The following is a 21,827-nucleotide window of genomic DNA, read 5'->3' as shown; positions in this document are numbered from 1 at the left end:
ATGGCTGTCCGACGACATCGTACAATTAAATCTTCTGCCAAAATAGTGTAATGCAAAATCGTACCGACGCTTAATAGTGCGTTGGTTAAATCTAGCACAAAACTGACAACTAGCAACGTCGTGGTCAGGGCCTAGGCAAGGAATACAGTAAGAATGAAAGTCCTTATGAGGTGTTTGCTTCCCACAAGAAATACAATTATTAACTTTTTCTGACATCGGTCTGGAGCAAGAAAAAAGTTTCCCCAATAGGGTATTTAGCTTTTAATGAAGACTTTGGATCTGAAATTCGAACACGAAAATCTCAGGATTCTGCCGACCAGCACTTGCAAACTGCTTTTGCTTCGGGCACCGCGCTGCAAGAAAGACTGAAGAAAATGGCGTCGGCTGAATCTTTTATACCCCTGGCACACTGACGTCAGGGAAGAAGCCACAGCAACCGACGCCGGACCGAGACTTTGGAATTCAGGCCGACTGAGGGTAGCCTGCCAGCAGGATAATCCAAGTGTAATGACTACAACAGTGAAACACAAAGAACATCATGACAGAAATAACTGAGGAACTAGTAAAGCACAGTAAAAGTCTGCATCATTCATGAGAGAGAACAATCCTCACTGAAAGCATTGGGAAGTAGCAGACAGACAAAGTTTAGAGTCCTACTACTTGTCACTTGTAAATGTACAGCAAGGAATCATTTACTGCAGTGAGAGTTTTCACACCTTGGCACGAGAGTATGGGGGAGGGTTTATCAAGTTTGTTAGGACTACAAAAGACTTCTCTTACAAAAAAACTTGTTTTTTATATGCTTTCTTTTGCTGCAAGTAGCTAACAGCTATTTATAGCATAGAACAAGCTCTGTCAGAGAGATAAATGAGGCTCTGTCAGGTAAACAGAGACGCAGCTGTTTTACAGAAGGTGTGTTTAGATGACAGTGCTTCACAGTCCTGCCATTATATTTTAATGGCATGAGAAAACAGCACCACTTCCTTATGTCTGGCATGAGTCATATAAAGAGAACTTGAAATGTATCCTGGGAAGAAGGAAGTAAAGCAAGAAAAGATCATGTTACCAGGGGCGGCCCCATCATCCGCCATTTTGAGAGAAACGCATTAAAATTGTAAAAAAAGCACTTGGGAGTGATTTTGAGGCATTAACATAGTGCAAAAACAAAGATAAAATGAAAAAATGTTTTTTGAGTTCTAAGGTGGCATTTTCCTTTAAGAAAACTCATAACAGTGATCAAAAACTTTCCTGATCATCAAAGATACAACAGGTAAAATGTATGGAAGATGTGATAATTTTGCTGTTTATTTTTATCTACCAAAGACAAGTTTTACACTTCACCTGCTAAGCAAATATTACATGTGACAAAAATGATCTTAGAATAAAACAGTTAAACAATGGAAAAATTACACCAAAAGACCAACAACAAAAAAGGACTTTATTATCTTGCTTCTGTCTGTAAGCAGCCACAAAATTCAGATGATGTGGATGATTACTCACTCCAAGAAAAAGATAGAATAAGAGACTGAAGCCACAGGTTGATAAAACTGAAGAGATGGTGTGCATGTGCGTGGAGGGATGGGGCAGGAGTACCCATGCACTCTAGGGGCATCTCATTTATACTGAAGTCTGTCCATAAAAACAATGTCTTGTTTCATTAATTTGCAGACCAACTTTGGCTATGATCCTTATGACAGTCAAAGATATTGTCAGGTACAATTCAGAGGGATGCAGATCTCATTAGGGTAAATAAGCATGTGTCCCAAGTCACAGACTATATGGAAACAACTGAATTACTGAACAAATACTTCATCTGAAATCAGGACTCCACCAAATGTAAAATGGGGTAGAAAGATACTACAGATGGAACAAAGCTGGAGACCGAACAGACTGCAGTAATGGAAGACAAGGCACTGCAGTCAGAAAGGTTGCCTCTCCAAGATGCTCAAAAACTTAGCTGTAGACGTGTCTGGCCCTGAAAGCAGCATCCAATGTCCACTAAAGAAAGACCACAAAATTGAAAGATTACAGTGGTTCCACTGCATACTGCGTACTTTGGGGAAGTACAGACCAGTCAGAATGACATCAATGATTGGTTTTCTTCTTCAACTTTCCCAGAGTGAAAGTGTGGTTGCTTTCCTTGAAAAAAAAGTCTTCAAAACTGAAAGTGACATGAGTTCATGGCCAGAAGAAGCCATCAGTCAAACTTGATCCAATTTTATAACTTGGTCACAGGAGACATGGACAAAAAATGCAGGTGGATGTGGTCAACATGGAGTTCAGGAAAGCCTCAATAAAGTCTCACACAGATAAATACTAGGTAAATTGCAAAGGATGAGGCAGAAAAATGAAGGGCTAGACACAGTCAGCTGAAGAACAGAACACAAAGGAATATAATTTTGGGGGAGTTTGCCCTCAGAGACGAGCAGCAGGAATAGCAGAATCCTAAAGAAATTTGTTCTTATCTCTGTACTCTTAAGTTTGCCTCAAATACATCCAAGTGGAAAGACAGTCAAGATGAACCGTTTTGTTTGGAGATGCTGGGTGGGTGGATTAGTGTAACTAGGGACATGATTTTTTGAGCTATGATACAGAATTGGAATTGCCTAGACATAGTAAAGGCCTTCCTGAGTCTAATTATGATTGCTGCCAAAAAAAAAAAAAAAAAAAAAAAAAAAAGTGGAGCCACCTATACCGAGCCAGAAGATATAGCAAACCTCCTGGCTGATAAATTCAGCTCCAACTCTACCCCTTTCTCACCCTCAACCTTCCCTCAGGAAATATCAAACATAACTCCCCCTTACCATCATAAGGGAACAGGTCCTTAATGCTCTCTCCAAGACCAAGAACACTGCATCAATGGGCCCAGACAATATCCCAGGATGCCTTCTAAATAGCATGAAACATGACCTATCAGGGCCTCTGGAATTACTATAACTGTAGCCTCCAAACAGACCTCGCGCTTCACGAATGGAGACAGGCAACAATCATTCCTCTGCACAAAGGTGGGCCAACTACAAACCCAGAAGTCCCACAAGTCTTATATGTAAAGCCATGGAAAGAATGATCATGCAGATGATCAACAGAGATATAGTAAACCTCCAGCTGGACCCAACCCAGTCTGGTTTCATCAAGGGCAGATCATGCCTACTCAATCTGGTGGACTTCAAGAAGTTCACCAAAGCAATGGATGAGGGCAAAGTTGTTCACACTGTCTACCTTGACCTGGCCAAGGCATTTGACAAAATACCCTATTCGGGTATTGTTGACAAACTCAAGAGGTTAGGTACAAACCCGTATGTCACCCTGTGGATAGCCAACTGACTCGCAGGCAGGACCCAGGAAGTTAGAATGGGGGAGTCCACCTCTACAAAGAGGGCAGTCACACGTGGAGTCTCTCAAGGATCAGTCCTTGGACCCCTCCTTTTTGGCATTTACTTCTCAGAAGTCAAGGCCAATGTCAGTGGTCTTTGGCTGACTAAATTTGCAGATGATTGCAAATTAGGAGCAGTCACTGAATCTCACACTGACACAAATGTTCTCCAGGAGGGGCTGACACAGACAAACAACTGGTGTCAGAGCTATGGACTAAAACTAAAGGCCAAGAAATGCATAATAATATCCTTTGGGAAGTCATCCATCCCTGGTAGCTATCATATTGACGGCACACTCCTTAGAGTTGACCCAGTAGTCAGGGACTTAACAGACACACATAGATAGTAATCTAGATCTAGCCTTTGATCATCACTGTCTAAAGTGGTGAGGAAATCATTCTATGTTGCGCAACTTATAAATAAAGGTATGGCATCTAATTCCAAGGAAGTCCTTGTTCCACTGTATTCGTCATTCATCAGACCTTTCATTGAATATAATGCCCCCTTTGGTATGTACCTAACCAGGCATATCCAACAACTGGAACATCCACAGAGGTTCCTCACTAAAAGAATACAGGACATAAGTAATATGTCCTATGCAGACCTCCTCAAGGCCCTCCTATCCCTGCATTCTGTCTCCTACAAGCTTTTGAGAGGAGATCTATGCCTGGCATACAGGGCATTGTCAGACCCCACTATGATGGACCTACTGCAAATCCACAAAACAAACAGCATCAGAATTACCCATTCTAAAGACTTAAACCTTGCCTGTGACATAAATAGGACCTGCTGGAGAGAGAGGTATGTATCCCAGACACTACCCAGTCTACAAAAAGTACAGTTTTGTACCTACCATAAATGTAGATGTTCGAGTGCTAATACAGCTGCAGTCATAACAGATGGGTTCTCCTGCCGTCAGGCGGGTCCTCTGTCAGCCGAATTCCAAAGTCTAGGTCCGGCGTCGGTTGTCGTCACTTCTTCCCTGACGTCAGTGCGACTGGGGTATAAAAGAACCAGCCAACGCCATTTTCTTCAGTTTTTCTTGCCCCAGATGTCAGGTGCCCCCAGAAGGAAGGCAATACATAAATTTGTGTAATAAAGCAATGCCATATGATCAAAACACAGTAGTTGCAAGCAAATACACCATAAATGAATATCCCAATCAGGTTGTATGAGGAGGTGTTAGCCAATAGGCCTGTCCCCAAGAGGGGAAGGAGGGAGGGAATCCTGGACTGCAGCTGTATTAGCACTCGAACATCTACATTTATGGTAGGTACAAAACTGTACTATGTTCATCGTGCATACAGCTGCAGTCATAACAGATGGGTAGAATCCCAAAGCTAAGAAAGGGGTGGTAGGCACTAGGTGGAACTAGGAGGAGCCAGGATGCCCTGCAAGACTGCAGTAGCAAAGCCTGCTCTAGTTTTGGAGTATAATGGTAGGTGGTAGTGCTTAGAGAAGGTATGCACAGAACTCCAAGTGGCTGCTTCCAAAATATCTTTGGTAGGAACTCCTCTGAGGAAAGCTGCAGAGGTAGCTCTGGCCCTTGTGGAGTGAGATCTGATGCCTGCAGGTACAGTTTTGCCATGAAAAGAGTAACAAAAGCGTATGCAGTGGGCTATCCATTTTGAGATTGTCTGTTTGGAAATTGGCTTCCCTTGAGCTCCAATAGCATAGGACACAAAGAGCTGTTCTGTTTTTCTGAAAGGCTTTATTCTGTCCAAATAATAACGCAGTTGTCTGTGGATGTCCAAGGAATGTAGCAATCTCTCCCTTTTGTTTTGAGGATTAGGATAAAAGGTAGGTAAGTGTATAGCCTGATTCAAAGCTACCCTGGATACCACCTTTGGCATAAAGGACGGGTTGGTTCGTAAGGAAACTCTGTCCTGATGGAAGATGATAAAAGGCTGCACAGCCATGAGGGCTTGTAGTTCCGATACCCTACGAGCTGAGGTGATAGCCAGAAGGAAAGCTGTTTTCCAGGACAAATATTGCAAATCTGTTGAAGGCAGCTGGCTCAAAAGGAGGCAAGGTCAGCTTTTCTAGGATGAAATTGAGGTCCCCAAGCAGGTATTGGTTGTTTCCTTGGGGGTTTTATATTCTTAGCCCCTCTGAGGAACTGTTTTAAGAGGGGGTGAGAGAATAAAGGTGGATCAGTGTTGTATTCTGCAGAAACGGCTGAAGCATGGATTTTGATGGAGGAGAATGAACGTCCACTGCTTAGCAGCTCAGCTAGATACTGTAATATTTGAGGTAAATTCAGTTTTCCAGGATTCTGGTCCTTTTTCTCATTCCAGGCACAAAACCGTTTCCATTTTGCAGAGTAAGCTTTTCTAGTAGACGGCCTTCTGGCCTCCAAAATGACATCCTGCACCTCCTTGGAGAGTAGGGTCTGTTGTGATGTTAAGGAATCTTCCATGCGGCCAGATTGAGTGTTTTCAGCTGACTGTGAAGAGTTTTGAAGCTGTGCTGAGTCAGAAGAAGAGGCATTAGAGGTAGGGTCCATGGTGGGGAATGAGTCAGGCTCCTCAGGAGTGGGTACCAGTGTTGTCTTGGCCAGTCTGGAGCAATGAGAATCATCTTTGGTCTGTCTGCTCTGGTTTTAATAGAACTTTGGGCAGCAGAGGAAGAGGTGGAAAGGCATAAACTGTCATTGTTGTCCAACTGAAAGAGAGAGCGTCCACTCTCCAGGCCTTTGGATGAAAAGTCCTTGAGCAGAATTTTGTCAATTGGTGATTTTTGTGGGAGGCAAAGAGATCTATGTCTGGCCTTCCCCATGCTTGAATTATCTCTGTAAAAACTTGAGGATGCAACTTCCATTCGTGTGGATCTGTCATATTTCTGCTTAGGTTGTCTGCCAGAGTGTTTTCCTTGCCTGGCAAGTACTGTGCTTGAAGTTCGATTTGTAATTCCAGAGCCATGTTCCAAAGTGACATGGCCAGCCTGCATAGGGGAGTATGAATGGGTTCCTCCCTGTTTGTTTATGTACCACATTACTGTGGTGTTGTCTGTCCTTATCAATAGTTGACCTGGATGCAGAAGGTCTTTGAAAGCTATAATAGCATTTATTACTGCTAACATTTCCTTTTGATTGATGTGAAGGTGCTTTTCTTTTTGGGACCATTTGCCCTGAATGCACCGATCTGTCATGTGCGCCCCCTAGGCGAGGCGTCTGTTGTGATGACTTGATTTGCTTGAGGCTTGCAGAATGGGACACCTGTGTTTGTTTGGCATGCTTGAGCCCACCACAGAAATTCCTTTTGAAGACATGGAATTAGTGGTATTATTGTTTCCAAACTGTGGCTGTGTTGAGACCATAGGTTTTTCAGGTACCATTGAAGTTTCCTCATATGCAGCTTTGCACATGGGATTAGTAGGATGCAAGATGCCATGAATCCCAGAGCCTGCAGGATTTTCCTTGCAGTCAGCCTGGTGAAATTTGCTAGTGTTCTGAAGTATTGAGTTAGTTGCCCCTGCTTCTCTGGCGTGAGGTAGGCCATCTGGGTGTTTGTGTCCAAGTTGGCACCCAGGAAAATTATTTTCTGAGAGGGTATTAGCCTTGATTTCTTTTTGTTGACTGTGTATCCCAGAGAATTCAACAACATTATTACATAAGTCAGATGTTTCAGAAGTATGTGCTTGCTGTCCGCTTGGATCAGGCAGTCGTCCGAATATGGGTATATTTGTATCCCTTGAAGTCTGCAGTAGGCAATTACTGATGCCAGGCATTTCGTGAATACTCTGGGTGCAGTAGATAAGCCAAAGGGCAATGCAGAGAATTGATAATGGGTTGAACCTGCAAGAAATCTGAGGTATCTTCTGCAATTTTGTCCGATTGGGACATGCAGGTATGCCTCCTTGAGGTCCAATGTAACCAGCCAAGACTCCTTGCCCAGCATGGGAAGAAGCTGCTGTAATGTGAGCATCTTGAATTTTGGTACGAGTAAAAATGTGTTTAGGATGGATAGGTCCAAAATAGGTCTCCAATCTTTTCCCTTCCTTGGTACCAGGAAGAGTCTGGAATAAAAACCTTGACCTTGTTCGTGAGTAGGTACCTCTTGAATAGCTTTCATGTCCTTGAGATCTGAAATTTGTCTTTGTGCCTCTGCCCTTTGATTGTGTGGCAGGTTTGGCATGCCTCTCATTTTTGGAAGGGTGTGAAAATGGAATCTGTAGCCTCTGTTTATAATGTCCAGGATCCATTTGTCTTTTGTGACAATATGCCATTTTTTGAAAATAATGCCAGTTTTCCGCCTAAGGGTGCTGCCATTTGAGCCTTGCTTGGCATGCAAAGGGGAAAGTCATTGGGCTTGCTTTCTGAATGGCTGCGAACTATCCTCACCACCTCTTTGTGTAGGAGCTTGCCATTGTCTGCCTCTAAATGATCCTTGAGATTGCCCTCTGCCCCTCGGGCGCCTGTATCTACCTCTTTGGGGTCTGTCCATGGCTGGAAAGGACCAATTTTTGGAAGGCCAATTTCTACTGAAACGTGGAGGTTGTACCTGTAGAAAATCTTTCACTGTTTGCATTGATTTAGCCTTTTCCTCCATTTTCTTTAATACCTCCTCAGCTTTAACACCAAATAATACATCCTTTTGAAGAGCGGCATCTAGTAATTTAGCTTTGACATGATTTGGTAAGGTTTGTTCTTTGAGCCAGGCATGTCTACGTATCACTGATCCTGTAACAGCAGCTCTACATGAGGCCTCTAGAGCATCAAAACCACATTGCAAGGTATGTTTACCCACTTGTTCTGCACTATGCATCAAATCCTGCAACTCCAAGTCTGGTTGTTCAGGTTGTGACATTTTACTTCTCAATTGTGATAACAGAAACTGTTGGTACTTTAGCATATGGAACTGGCAGTTTAATGCCCTCATGGTTAAGGTGGCCGAGGTGTATACCTTTTTTCCCCACCTTTCTAAGGATCTGGAATCTCTCTCGGAAGGTAATGGATTTTTAGCAGTGGAGGCCTTAATTCCCTTGGGGCCCTGTAAGATAGTTTCTGGGTCAGCCGCATGGCTTTTGTATAAAAATTGGTGCGAGTCAGGAACCCTGTAGTACCTGTCAGGCTTCACTGGGGCTGGAGGTAAAGAATCCGGGTTAAGGCAGGCCTCCGAGTACACATCATCTAGTATGTCTAAGACAGGAGGTATAGCCAGAGGCCTGTGCTGAGGTAGCAAGAGAAAATCCCTAAGCCTTTTCTTGGAATCTGAGTACTCTTGGCCTTCCCAGTGAAAGTGTTCCCTTAAGGTATGCAAGGTTTCCCCAAATGAGTAATCCTCTGGGGGGGAAAAAGAGGGAATGAACTCCTCTGCATCAGAATCTTCAAAAGGGGAGTAAGAATGTTCCTGTTCATCAGAGTGCTCTGATATAATGGAGGCCTGGTCAGAGGAGGGGGATTCTTCCTCCACTCTGGGCCTTTTGTCCGGGGGGGGGGTTGAGAACCCCTGATAAGAATAATTAAATCCTCAGCCATTTTAAGCATCTGTTTTTTAGGCATGGGGCCTGGAGAAGGGCCCTGTGTAGCTGGTCTCTTATGCATGGCTGCTTTAGACTTAGTGAAAGCCTTGATGGAAAAAGAAGAGGAAGGTCTGAAGACACCTTGAGAGGAGGCAGACCAGTCTACATTTTGAGATTCACCACCAAGAGTGGCTTCGGTATCTGTAGTCGGGGTGTGGGCTGAGGAGCCTGCGACCTCGGGCAAAGAAGACACCGCCAATGAAGTGTCGTCGGTGTCAGGGGCTGCGTAGGCACCTCGCTGAGAACCGGACCACCTGTAGTCTGCTTTGGCGTGGTGTCGGTAGAGGCCGCGGACCTCATGTGTCGGTCCTTATCTTTGCGTTTTTTAGACAAAACTGGAGTCGGAGTATCCGACGAAATAATATAGTTAAATTTTTTGCCAAAATAATGCTGGGCAAACTCCGCCAGATGCTTAATGGTGCGTTTGTTGAAAGTAGCACAAAAACGACAGACCGAGACGTCGTGGTCTGGGCCTAAGCAAGGAATACAGAGGGAATGAAAATCCTTATGCGGTATTTGCTTCCCACATGAAATACAATTATTAACTTTGTCTGACATCGGTCTGAGGCAAGAAAAGTTTCCCCAACGGGGTACTTAGCTTTCAAGAAGACTTCGGTTGCAAAATTTTCGTAATTTCAGGAGCTGGCCGACCGGCACTTGCGAACTGCTTCTGCTTCGGGCACCGCGCGGCAAGAAAGACTGAAGAAAATGGCGTCGGCTGGTTCTTTTATACCCCTGTCACACTGACGTCAGGGAATAAGCGACGACAACCGACGCTGGACCTAGACTTTGGAATTCGGCCGACCGAGGACCCGCCTGATGGCAGGAGAACCCATCTGTTATGACTGCAGCTGTATGCACGATGAACATCAGGCTCCCCATCCATGTGAAGCAGAGTTTCCTCCCTAAGCCAATTCAAATACAACTTGGATAACTGGATAGGAAACCATAAATTCATCCCTGGTTGGGCACCTATGTCTCTAATGGACAAAGGTAACCTGTAAATGATTTATCTCCCAGGCACATGCTTACATTATCAAGGGTATCAGTACTTGTCAGAGATTTAGGATGCATGGCCAGGCTTAAAAAAGGCCCTTGTGGTCGTTAGCCTAGTAAACACCTATAAAAGCAATTACTTGGAATGGAAATTAAAGTCTACACCAACTTTACTACAAGTAGCAAAGACAGTAACTGAGATAAAACTGGAAGTGGTATCTTTAGAAAAGGGTAAGAGCTAATTACATAGGAAAAATTGGGAATTGTTGGATCAATACATACAGAGGAGGGACAAGGTTTAAAAGAAGGCAGAATTTGAATGAGCTATGTAATGTTTGACTGACAATGACTGGATAATACAAGTAATGTACATTGTTTGCAGCTACAGTTCTGTCAGCATGGTTTGCAATGCATAATGTTTGTAACTGAAATTCTAATTGGTATGGTTTATTTTCATTTATACAAATGTAAAACTGCCTATGTCATACATGATAATTTAATAAATGTTTTTCTTGTTTATTTATAAAAAAAAAAAAAAAACGATGAACCTTTTTGCAGATGACACAAAAGGCTAACGTTGCACTGGTGAAAGAACTTGGAGAGGCTGGCCAAGTGGGAAGAAAGGTGGACTGCTAAGCTGCAATGCAGATTAATTTAATATAATGCAATGCAATTTAACTCATCTACAATAATCCAGGAGCAAGGTACCAAGAACTGAAGGTGACAGAACAGGAAAAGGAACCGTAAATGATTACCATGCCAAGACTGAACTACCAGGAAAACTACAGTAGAACAGTAGCAAGCATGGCTGTGGGGTGTGTCCAGTGAAGGACAGAGTCCAGAAATAAGGAAGTACTGCTCTCATGATGCTGGATCTTGGTAAGACCTCATCTCATGCACGGCATGAAGTTTGGAGACTTTTAAAAAAAAGAGAGAGAGGGGACACAGGGCTACTAGATGAAGTCCATTGGAATGTCATCAGGAGGGTGACAGTACAAGATGCAGAGGGGACAATTTGTAAACACAGACTAACAACTGGAACACTTCTCTGTAGACCAAGAGAGTGACAAAAGATATATGAGTTCACAAGTCAGACGAAAGTGAAGGATCAACCTAAATAAGAAGGGAAGTGAAAGAAGACACAAACAGCAGGCTACCTTCATAACTGCTAACATGAGTTAATGGGGGTAGGAAATACTTTTACTCTGGTAGGATAATCAACAAAACTGCCTGGAACTCTGAAATGCAACAACTTAACTGTGACAATTTCTTTCAAATTAAGAACAGCTCTTTCTTCAATGTAAGTAGCTTAATCAAATACTGAATGCAACAAATTAAAGAACACAATAATTAAAACACAATGCAGCAATAATGCTGTGTCCAATATGCTTTTGATACACAATGAAGGGAGACAAATATTACCTTAAACACAGTTCAATTAGCACTGTAGGTATGAGACTTTATGGACCAACTTCTCCATAGACCTGAGAAAATTCTTTATGGGTAGGGTGGTGGATGGATAACAAGACTACAATACATGACAGTGAAAGAAAAAACACAGGCATACAAGGAAAGGGTAAGAGGGAGGGGGACATGAAAATAGAGCACAGGCACAGAAAGACAGGAAGAACGGTGAATATATTAAAATAGCAGACTAGGTGGGTAAAAAATCTGTACTGTTACTGTAATATGTCTTAACAGGAATGTTCTCAAGTTCAGTGCAAAACACATTTCTTTGCAGCTCAATACTTACCTCTCAACATTAACAGGAGGAGTGAGCACTTTAGCAGCCTCAACAGAACGTTTGCCCATTGTAGAAGTAGTAATTGTTTCTCCTTCAGACTTTAACTTGTCTACAAAATTCTCCACCTCTTTTCCTTTGGCCCCCAGTTTCAATGCCTTGCTAGGACCAGATGGTCTGTAGAGAGAGAGAAAGGATATTAATTAGCCTACAGTGGGCAACCACAATTCTGAGACTGCTTTCTATCATTCAATAAAAGTCAGATTTTTTAGACTGTATTGTCACCAGCAGCATTTGCTTTAAACTCCTTCACAGTGGTAAACACACACATCTAGGCCTCACCATCATTGCTCACACCTACATATATGTAAAGCCAAAAAGAAAGCAGCCATACATCTGCTAAAGGTATGTCCTTCCATGTGTTTTGGAGTTTAACAGTTATTAGACCATAGGTTAACTCTGTTGCTATGAACCTCTCTCAAACTGCAGAAAAGCCCTTCACATTCAGCACATACAAAAATCCATACACTAACGTACAAAAACCCTGACCTGTGACTCAAAAGCACAGCTGTGTATGAACTTAATGTAACCGTAAATGTCCTACTGATCACTGTTGCAGTATTCCTGACATATAGGCTGTCACTACTAACGCCCGGTGGGGGTACCAATGCTTTACCTTCCAGAGGCCACACATCCAATGCACAACCTCAACTCATGCGCACTGGGGTATACAGACGGATGCATGAGTGTGGATTCTCGGACTCTAAGTCAGTAGCCTGAAGCAGGAGCGGCCTTAGTTCAACTAGCATCCTAGGCAAAAGGGCTCCACGGTGCCCCCCACCACACTACCTGGTGCCCCCATCCTGGTCTACCTACACCAAATAAATACTGGAAAAGCACCCCTACCAGAGTGGTGCCCTAGGCAGCCGCCTAGTTGGCCTATGCCTAAGGCCGGCTATGGCCTGAAGACAGGAAGGGAGACTAGTCAGCTAGGAGGGGTGTAGCTGGAATAGGTAAGAAAACTTCCCCATTCTTACGTAACAGTGCACTGGTAAGCAAATGGGAGGAAGAATAAAAAATATAAAGTGAGGAAGAGAAAGAGGGGATGGAGGGTGGGATGAAATACTGTACTATTGTCCTGACTGAAATCACTGCTGTTGTATTCCTGACATATGGGTGATTCCCAGAGCTGAAGGGGAACACAAGGGTGGTTGGGAGAAGAGCTGTCCAGCAGTCCAGACAGGACGGACCTAGCAAAGGCAGCCCTGGATCTGTAAAAAGCATTAAATGTTGTAGTATTTGGTAAAGATGTGTACAGAGGACCAAGTGGCAGCATCCAAGACAAACCTGGGGTCAATTCCTTTGTGAAAAGCACCTGAGAAAGCCACTGCCCTAGTGGAATGTGCTTTACGGCAGGAAGGCAAGGTCTTAACCATTTGTAGGAGTAGCAGACAGAGGCCACCTTAGAAATCCAATCAGCAATAGTTTGCAGACTGGCTGGTCCAGCTTAGGGATCCTACATGATAAAAGCATCTGGTCAGTCTTTCTGAAGGATTTAGTTTTGTCCAGCTAAAAATCTGAGCTGCCTGTGAATGTTCAGAGAATGTAAGATCATCTCCCAAATTTTGTTGACTGGGAAAGAAAGTGGGTATGTGAATAGCCTGATTGAAGCTCAGACATGAAGGATGGATTAGTCCTGAAAGTCATCCTGTCACTGTGAAAAATAACAAAAGGGTGAATAGCCATGAGAGCTTATAATGCAAACTATCCTGACACATATGACAGCCAAGGGAAGGATAGTGTTAAAATAGCAAACAGACCAAGACAATGTACAACTGTAACTATACTTAATATTTACTAATATTGACTAACCAAACACTACTATCGAGATATTAACATTTTCTTTGTAACAACCCAGCCAGTTGTCTTCAGTCACTTTTTATACAGTCTAAGTTTAAATCTTCTTGAAAACATTCTTGGCATATCTATGCCAACATGGGAGACCACTGCACCACTCCCACAGTATGTTCCACCCTAGTGAGTTCAGATCGGACTGTTTCATTCGAACTTTCTATCCCACCCAATCCTCCCCCAAGCCATAATTAAGTTAAATAACTTCCCCAAAAGCTGACTACTACAGCCTAATGGAGGGTATCAGCAACTTCACACCACCACCCCCCCTTACAGGATGCTGAAAAGTATGCCAATGCAGTATACAAGTACCTGTACAACTGCATGGCCTCAGCCATACTCAACACAACTAAAACCTGCTCCCAAGGAAAAACAAATCTGTTTGGTGGACATGATCTGTTAACAGGCTTTACAACAAAAGGAAGTAACTGTTGTCCCAAGAGTAAAAAGGAACAATTCCCAAATTGAAAAAACTTCCTCATTAGCCTCAACAAGCAAATTAGATCACTAGTGAAAACCTCCAAAGCCAGTTATGAATCGAAACTAGCCTCTGAAACAAAGGGAAACCACAAATCCTTCTTCAGTTGCATCATAAACCTCCATGGCAAAGGCTCAGGTTTGTTCCGAATTAGTACTTAATCACTTCCATTGATCCTGTTGACTTAGCCAACCGGCTAGCAGATGAGTTCAGCGCAAACATCACCCTCCTGCCCCCACAGAGGCCCGTTTGACATCCCAATACTTGTCCCACAACTTATATCGCCATAGAGCAAGTGTTCAAGGCCCAATCCAAGGCAAAGAACGCAGCTTCCATAGGACCTGATAGTACCCCCAAGCTTTATTCTGCACCATCTCCAGCACGAACCAGCTTCGCCATTGCGCACCCTATTCAACCACAGCCTATGTACAGGCTTCATATTCCAGCAGAGTAGAGAAGTGCCATTGTCCTCCCCTTACACAAAGGTGGTGCCACTACTGACCCTGAAAATTATCACCCAATTAACTTGACAAGTCCGATCTGTAAAGCCATGGAGTGTATTACTACGGATCTCATAAACAAGGACATAGGGGTCTATATTACAACAATGAATGCTTAAATGTTCGAATCTGGAAAGGTCGACCTTTACAGATCAAACAGTTAAATGTTCGAAGTTGTAAAAAAATAAATAAAAAAAAATATATACAAGGAAAGGGTTATAGCAGGAAGGCAAGCCCCCCTGCACCACCCACACCCCCGCTACTTAAATATACCAACTTCAAGATTGCACTTCAGTGAACTACAGTACGGAAATGGGAAATTTCCCATTCCCTACACTGTAGCGCGATCTTGGAGTTGGTATATTTAAGTAGTTGGGGGCTTGCCCCTCTGCTTAAACCCTTTCGTTTTTTTTCACTTGTAATTATTTTTAAAGAAATTCAAACACTTAATTGTTCGATCTCTAAGGGTCGACCTTTAGAGATTCAAACATTTAAGCTTTCGTGGATCTAATATAGACCCGGACATAGGCAATCTCCAAGCACTTGACCCCACCCAGTTCAGATTTGTCAAGGGCAGATCTTGCCTGTTGAACCTGGTCACCAAGGCCCTGACTGAGGGAAAGTCAGTACATACAGATTACCTTGACTTGGCCAAGGCCTCTGACACAATTCCCCACTTGGGCATCATCAAGAAGCTAACACAACTTGGTGTAAATCCCTGTCATCAGGTGGGTGGCAAACTGGCTCATTTACAGGACAATCAAGGTCAAAATAGGCACCTCCACCTCCGACGGCAGACCTGTCACTAGTGGAGTTACCCAGTGATCTGTCCTGGGACTTGTGCTGATTGGCATTTACTTCTCAGAGATCCAGGCAAAGATAAAGGCCTGTGTCTGACTAAGTTTACAGACAACTAAGTTGTGAGCGGTCAGTGACTCCCCAAATGATGTTAACATACTGCAAGAGGGTCTCACAGCAACTAATGACTGGTGCCAAAGTCATGGTCTCAAGCAAAACGCAAAAAATGTATCATACCATTCGGCAAACACAAGGCCGCTACTGATTACCACATCAACAGTAACCCCCTAAGCATACAACCTGGGGTGAGAGACCTGGACACTCAGATTGATAATCTCACATTCGGCCATCATGTAGTGGAGTGGTCAGAAAAGCCTTTTACTTGATTCATCTCATAAGTAAAGGGATTGAATCCAGAAAAAAGGAGGTTATTCCCTGTCTATACTTCTCCCTCATTAGACCAATAATTGAGTACAACACCCAGTTTGATATGTACCTCTCCAAACATCTGCACCAACGGGAAAGGCCACAGAAATACCTTGCAAAGAGAATCCATGGCCTCCAAAACCTATCCTATGCAGACAGGCTCAAATCACGGCCACTCTAGTCAGTATTGTACAGATTGCTCAGAGGTGCTGTGTTTATCGCCTACAAGGCAATCTCGGACCCTGCCCTACTAGAGATGCTCCATATCTGTAAGTCTTAACTCCTCTAGCATTACCCACTCGAAAGGCCTGAATCTGCAACATAACAAAACCTGCTGGAGAGATAGGTTTGTCTCCCAGAGGCTGTCCTGTCTCTGGAATAGACATCCGATACACTTGAAACAAAGTACCTCGCTGACCCTCTTAAAGCACAACCTTGACGAGTGAATGGGAAAACAAATTTGTCCCAGTGATTCCACCTGTGTCACTCATTGACAGGGGCGACAGGTGCTGAGGTTTCAGGATAAACTCTTGGTTAGAATTGTAAGAGCCCCGGGGCCATTAGCCTAGTAACCTCCTATGATCCTATGGCTTTACTGTGGACCACACCAGTTTCTGTCCCTTAATTTCTGAGAATACTGTAAACCTAATCAGTTTTGTTTCCTTATCAGTTTCTGAGAAGACCAGGGTGTACTCTGAGACAAGGCAGCCATTTCCTTTTGTACTGTTAGATATTTCCCCTTCTTAGATCCGTTCTGTCAATTAAGTCTTTGTATGTATTCAGCTTATCATGCTATTTAAGCAAGCCTTTACTTTCCATGAAGCCTCTATTATCATAGCCATCTGTTACTAATGTAAGCCCACAGCATATCTTGTTAGCCTAGCAAAAAATGTGTCTGCAGGACAATCGCACTTGATTGCTGCATATTTCTTTCTGCACACTTTGGAAGCTTAGTATCACATACTATTTCTAAAAATATCACGCTGTTACTATGAGGGAAGACAACTTTACTTTTACACAATATCTATTAGATAGTTTTCCCAAGTAAAGAATTTTTGAGAAGTTGAAGATGCTGGTTCAAAAGAAGGCACTGTAAACTTTTCTAGCACAAAATCAAAATCCCAAGAGAGAGATGGATTTCCTTAGTGATTTAATATGCAGGACTCCCCTGTGGAAGAAGCTTCACCTCTGTCATAGCCATAGGTGGAGAGCTACAAGGAAGGCAGGCACTGACAGCTGAGTTTTTACAGAAGAGTAGGCCCAACCTAATCAAAGTAGTTTATAAAGATATTGCAGTACAGGAGGACCTTCTGATAAACTGGGACCGGACTATGTTTATGGCACCAACAAGAAAACCTTTTCCATTTAGTTGTACATTTTCTAGTAGCTGGTCTCCTGGCCTCTTGAATGACTTGAACTTCTTCAGAGAATGGATATCTGAGGAACAGATATGTGAGGAATTAAAATCCTATCATCTATAGGGTCAAATTGTGAGATAAAAGATTGGGATGGAGCAGTAATTCTCTTTGCCAAGTTAGCAGATCTGGTTAAACAAACAGCTATTTTCCTGACATTCCCCTTGATCAGGTGACTGGGTTCTTCCTTTTGTGCCTTGAGAAGAATTTTTGGAAGAGGAGGCAGAGGAGGAAAAGCGTACAGGAACTTACTTGTCCACTGGAAGGAAAAAGCAACTGTCCTCCAAGCTGTGGAAGAGAGTCCCTTGGTGCAGAACTGGGTAAGCGGATTGGTTGTTTGGCTGGTGATGCAGAGAGGTCTATCTTCAGAGGGCCCAATGAAGTGTGATCATCTAGAAAAAACCCTCTGTTCAATGTCCATTCGTAGGGATCCACCAGGGAGCAACTTAGGGAATCTGCTAGCACACAGTCCTGACAAGGGATGTATGCAGCTGCTGTGTGTGATGTCCATCTGGACTGCCAAGTTCCATGCCTCCTGTGCTAACCTGCTCATTTGCTAAGACCTAGTACCTCCATGTTTATGCACCACATGGCTGTGATGGTGTCCGTGTACACTAGGAGTGGCCCTGGTTTTCAGAGGTGGGCAAAAATCTGAAGAGTTTGTAGAAGAGCCCTCCTTTCTTTCAGGTTAATATTTTCCTTCACGAACTGAGGTTGTCATTTCCCCTGCACTCAGTGTGATCCTGTCCAAGCCCCCATGACTCGTCCAAGGCATCTATGTGAAGCTGTTAAGTTCAGGAGGTAGTGTGAATGGCAGTCCTGGGTTGAGGATGACCTGTCCCTTCCACCAAATCAGCTCATTTTTTGAAACAAGAGAGGAGGGGAAATCAAGGTGTCCAACGGGCAACAGTGCTGGAACCACACAGATTTCAGTTAACACTGGATTTTTCTCCTGTGAGGTCTGGTCAAGTGGAAAACTGGGATGGTGGCTGCCATGAATACCAAAGTAACTTATTGGTCAGCAAGGCAGAGAGATTTTGGGAAGAAAAAAAAAAAAACAGGACAGTCTGAACTTTCGCGTGAGGTAGGAAGACATTAATTATCTTTGTGTCCAGTCTGCAGCCCAGGAAAACCAGATACTGTATAGGGACCATGTGGGATGTTTTGTAGTTTATAGTGAAACTAGACTTGTCAGAAGTTAGATGGTGAAGTGTAAATGCTGAAGAATTCCCCGAGTGACACAAAGCTACTACTGGAGCTAGACACTTTGTTAACACTTGCAGCTGTGGAAAAAACAAAAAGCAGGAAAGGAAATTGTGAGGAGCCAGAGGAAAACCTGAAGAATCTCCTGCAAGGACAACAAATGGGGTGTCTTTCAGATCTAGTGACACAAACAATGCTTGAAGGATGAAAAGGCGCAAGTGTTAAGCGAGTGCATTTTGAAGGATGGTACCTTCAAGCAAGTGTCTAGAAGAGACAGATTAGGATGGGTCTCCACTGCCCTTCTTTCTTTGAGACTAGAAAAATCCTGGAGTAAAACCCTTTTCGCATGAAGTCCTTTGGGACTTGCTTGATGGTGCCCTGATTCAAGAGGTCTTGAATAATGGGGTCAGAAAGGATATCTGGTTTTGAGGTGGTGGCATGCCGTTCAGAGGGAGAATAACTTGCCAAGAAGGGGCATAGCTGTCCTCAGTGATGGAGCAGACTCGCTTGTCTGTGGTATTAGCTTCCCACTTGGCCAGGGAGAGTGATGATCTTTGGGAAAGAGGAGTAATGGGGCTCTAGGCAGAGGTAGTCAGATTTTTGCTTTAAAAGGGCGACCTCCCAGCTGGAAGTTCCCTATGGATTCTTTCAGAGTACCTTTTCCAGGGGGGGGGGTCTTTGTTTCTGAGTTGTCCTAGGATCCCTTCTAATAAAAATTTAGATGGGTAGTTCTTGTAGTATCTAGAAAATGAGGACAGTAGAATCTGCCTGCAGTCTTTGATAGCCTTACCTTGGTCTTGGAGAGGTTCAAATAGGTTGGCAACCGGAGGGCCAAAAAGTAAGTGTTTTTCCAAAGGACAGTCCAAGATTTTTTATTTGAAATCTTCAGACATAGGGTAACAGTAAAGCTATGCAAATCTGTGAACAGACCCAGTGGCAATTGGCCTAGAAAAAAATCCATAGCATCCTAACAGTACTTAAAGCCGAGTCTGGCTATTTGAGTGGGCTGAAATAGTAAGCTCTGCATCTGATGCTTAGACTATGTTGTAGAAAAGACGAGCAAGTACAACTTTGTTTAAGGAATGCAGTAGAGAAAACAAGTAGCAGAGTGGTAAACCTTCTTTCCCCATCTATCCATAACCCTACTATATTTGTCCATAGATAGGGCATTAGGACTGGGCAGAAGCTTAGATGGCTTATCTGAAGGGGGGGGGGTACTACAGAGGGGTCTGCCACTGGATTCGTGTATAGGTTTATTGGAGGTTACTAGACTAGTAGCCTTACAAGCCTAGCCATATTGATCTTGAGTTGCCCCAATCTTCCTTGGTTAGATGGACATAATTTGCAGAGTGAGTCTATGATCAATACCAACTACCCCTACCCATGAGGGACATGGGTGCTACCCCCGGTGTGAATTTGTGGTCTCCCGTTCATTTGTCTAGGCTGTGCTTAAATAAGGTCAGTGAGGAGCTCCGCTTCATGTGAAAGGAAAAGTTTAATCCAGAGAAGACAATCTCTGGGAGATGCATCTGTCTCCCCAACATCTTCTGTTTATGTCACAGTCTAGATTAAGATCCCTAGAGCGACTGACTCTTGTGCCATTTTACTTGCGGCTGTGCAACATTTCCATTAGGGCAGGATCAGCAGCTGCCCTGTAGGCCAGACACAAGTTGCTTCTCAGCAATCTATACGATACAGAGTACAGTGACAGGGCTTTAAGTCTATCCACTTAGATCTTGGTTTGGAGGTCTTGTATTTTCTTGGTGAGAAACCTCTGCGGTTACTTCAGCTACTGTAGGTGTCTGGTGATGTACACGCAAAAGGGAGCATTGTACTCTATTAGTGATCTGATGAGGGTTGAATACAGCTGAGTTATAGCATCCTTAGATCTAGATGAGATGCCCTTACTTATAAGATGTACAATGTAGAAGGCTTTCCTTACCACTGTAGAAACTTGATGGCTGACGTTCAACCTGTGTTCCCAGATCTCACACCACTGGGTTTAAACTTAGTGAGGTGCTGTCAATATTGTAATTAACAGGGAACTCCACTTTCCAAAAGGAATAATAATACACTTTTTAGCATTTAGTTTTAGACCGTGGCTTTGGCACCAATAAATGTCTGTGTTAGCCCCTCCTGTAATATATTAACATTGGTTGCGGGACTTTGCACCCAATTTGCAATCAGCAAACTTGGTAAGCCAAACACCATTTGCTTTAGCCTGGACTTCCCAAGAAATAGATTCCAAACAGTAAAGGGCCCAGCACAAATCCTTGTAGTATGCCACTGGTGACGGGTCTATGGTAGAGGTGGAGTCACCAACTTTTAAGTACATGTTTTGTCAATGAGCCAAATGGCTAGCCCATGTAAGGGTTGATCCCCAGCTGGGAGAGAGTTTCCCACCAATACCAGAGTGGAGGATTGTGTCAAAAGCCTTGGCTAGGTCAAGACAGGCAGCATGACCCCCCCCCCATGTTTGTGAGTACTAAGTCTAGGACATTTGAGCCCCTTATGGGGATGTAACCAAAGCAGTAGGATATATGTAGTGTAAAAAACAACATGCTTTTGTACTTTCTTATATTGCTTACTAAAGTTTCTTTTTCTGGTCTGTAGCTGAAATGTATAACAATGGCTCAATGGATGATTTGTTCTTTTGTTTTAACCTAAGAATATCAAAAGGCAGAGAATATCCCGAGGGGTGGGGGGGCTTTCAGACAGGTCAAGGAAGCAAGGGGACTTAAAATTGAGCTGGATTTCCTAGATGAATATGTCAGAAGTAGATGTAGCATTGGCAGATGAGAAGGGAGGAAGACAGTCCCAATGTGTCAAATGCCAGAGGGAGCAAAAGATGATGTTTCTGTGTACATAATTCCAATGCCTTGGATCAACTTATCCTCACCCCCACCAGGGGGAGCAATATCCCAGACCTGGTCATTACCAACATGGGCAACCGGTGTTCCACACCAGAGGTCAATTCCTCGTCGGTCAGTTCCGACCACAAACAAATCACCCTAGACGTCCACATCCCAGCCCCACCCCCCCATTAGGGAAACCCACTGTAAAAAATTTCTCCAAAGCCAACTTCACGCTTCTTAAGACAGAAGTGGCAAACTTCACGACACCCATGCTGACAGACAATAGAGATACGACTGCTGAATCCTATACAATTGCACTTTATAAGCACTCACATGAGTGCATGGATCGTACAATCTCTAACAGAACCAAGATGCTATCCTCCAAAAAAAGGAAGCCAATCTGGTGGTCCCCTGCTATAAACAAACTCTACAACAGAAGAAAGAAACTGTTGCAAAAAATAGTAAAATCCCATGATTGGAGGAACTCTGTGGTCAGCCTCAGTAAGAAGCTGAGATCCCTCATAAATCCTCCAAAGCTAGTTACAAAAACAAAATCGCCACTGATTCTAAAGACAACCACAAAGCATTCTATAGCTATGTCAAGAAT

General features: G+C 43.5%; 1 protein-coding gene across 1 annotated transcript in view; it reads right to left on the bottom strand.

The window, feature by feature from the left end:
* ARCN1 (archain 1) overlaps nucleotides 1–21,827 on the bottom strand; it is a 736,356-nt gene that overhangs the window by 405,875 nt on the left and 308,654 nt on the right. The window contains exon 5 of the mRNA XM_044080918.1: nucleotides 11,647–11,811. Within this exon, the coding sequence (XP_043936853.1) occupies nucleotides 11,647–11,811 (165 nt within the window). The remainder of the gene's footprint in view (nucleotides 1–11,646; nucleotides 11,812–21,827) is intronic.

This window comes from Protopterus annectens, chromosome 8.part0 (genome assembly GCF_019279795.1).
Source record: "Protopterus annectens isolate FY-2018-M chromosome 8.part0, PAN1.0, whole genome shotgun sequence".
NCBI classification, from domain to species: domain Eukaryota; kingdom Metazoa; phylum Chordata; order Ceratodontiformes; family Protopteridae; genus Protopterus; species Protopterus annectens.
Note: the sequence above shows the minus strand (reverse complement) of the source record. Positions and strands in the feature narration are given on the sequence as shown.